The 1,065-nt window shown below is 32.1% G+C and overlaps 1 protein-coding gene across 1 annotated transcript in view; it reads right to left on the reverse strand.

Annotated features, from left to right (window-relative positions):
• The window catches only part of LOC118738723 (tudor domain-containing protein 3), a gene marked incomplete in the record, with an annotated part of 227,242 nt that extends 226,799 nt beyond the window's left edge, over positions 1–443 (reverse strand). Inside the window, 3 exon segments of the mRNA XM_036469651.1 lie at positions 1–61; positions 123–225; positions 293–443. Coding sequence (XP_036325544.1) covers positions 1–61; positions 123–225; positions 293–366 — 238 coding nt within the window.
• Positions 444–1,065: the final 622 nt, after the last annotated feature.

The following is a 1,065-nucleotide window of genomic DNA, read 5'->3' on the forward strand; positions in this document are numbered from 1 at the left end:
CAGAAATATTGTCATCTCTTTTAGTTGGTAGAGCTCCCGCAGCAATGTCACGGAAGTCCATCTATTTCATTTCAATATAAATTTCGTATTAAATTGTGAGCAATATGATAGCAAGTACTTACATCCATAATGGTTGAAATAATTTTTCGCTCATCATTGATTTCAGGCCCGCCCGCATTGGAGAAGGCAGCAGTCACTTTTTTGAGACCATCGTCCGTTATATGCCTAAATATGTATATGTAGGCCGAAATTTTTGTATTGATTCGTTTCAGTGAATGCATCCAAAACTCACCATCCTTGATTCAATAATTTTCTATTTAAATCCATTTTGCAGAAATTTTGCCAATCCCTGGACACAATTGACATTAACCAAAAATTCCTTTCAGCAAACGTCAAAATATAAGTTTGTTTAATAACTTATTCAGCAAATACTTGCAGCGAGAGCGTAAACACAAAATAGAGAGTTGAAAGCTCAGATAGTCAAGACTTAACTTAACTTATACCATGGTGCAATAAAATTTATTATTTTATTATTGATTATTTCTTTAATAGTTTTATTAAGGGTATTCATCAAACCTTATAAATGCATTGTAAACCGTATAAACTTATAATTGTGTAAACCTTATAAATGAACTGTCAAAATTTGTATGGAAACTCGTTTACACATTTCTGATAAATTTATCCAGCGATTTCACTGAATAAACTAGATAAACTGAAGACAATGCAACTCTGTCGCAACTCTAGCTATGTTTTCTTCGGCAATAATCGGGATCCGCATACAAATTTTGCACGCAAATTCAACAACGATATGATCCTGATAGAGATCTGGTTCAATTATTATCCCGTCTGTTTGTTTTGTTTCACTGATAATTCGCAAAGTTTGGTAGCCGTGATAAATGAATTCATACACAAACAGACATTCTGCCATTGTTTCTTATAACTTGCTTCAAATAAATAGCCTTTATGTTATATGTACATTTATTTAAATAGATATCTCGTAAATATAATTTTTTCCAAATTAGTGAGGTAGTTTCTATAATTTCTTTATCCCCGTGCTAGTAGTAT

This window comes from Rhagoletis pomonella, unplaced genomic scaffold (assembly GCF_013731165.1).
Source record: "Rhagoletis pomonella isolate Grant_MI unplaced genomic scaffold, Rhpom_1.0 Rhpom_scaffold_00005, whole genome shotgun sequence".
Classification (NCBI taxonomy): domain Eukaryota; kingdom Metazoa; phylum Arthropoda; class Insecta; order Diptera; family Tephritidae; genus Rhagoletis; species Rhagoletis pomonella.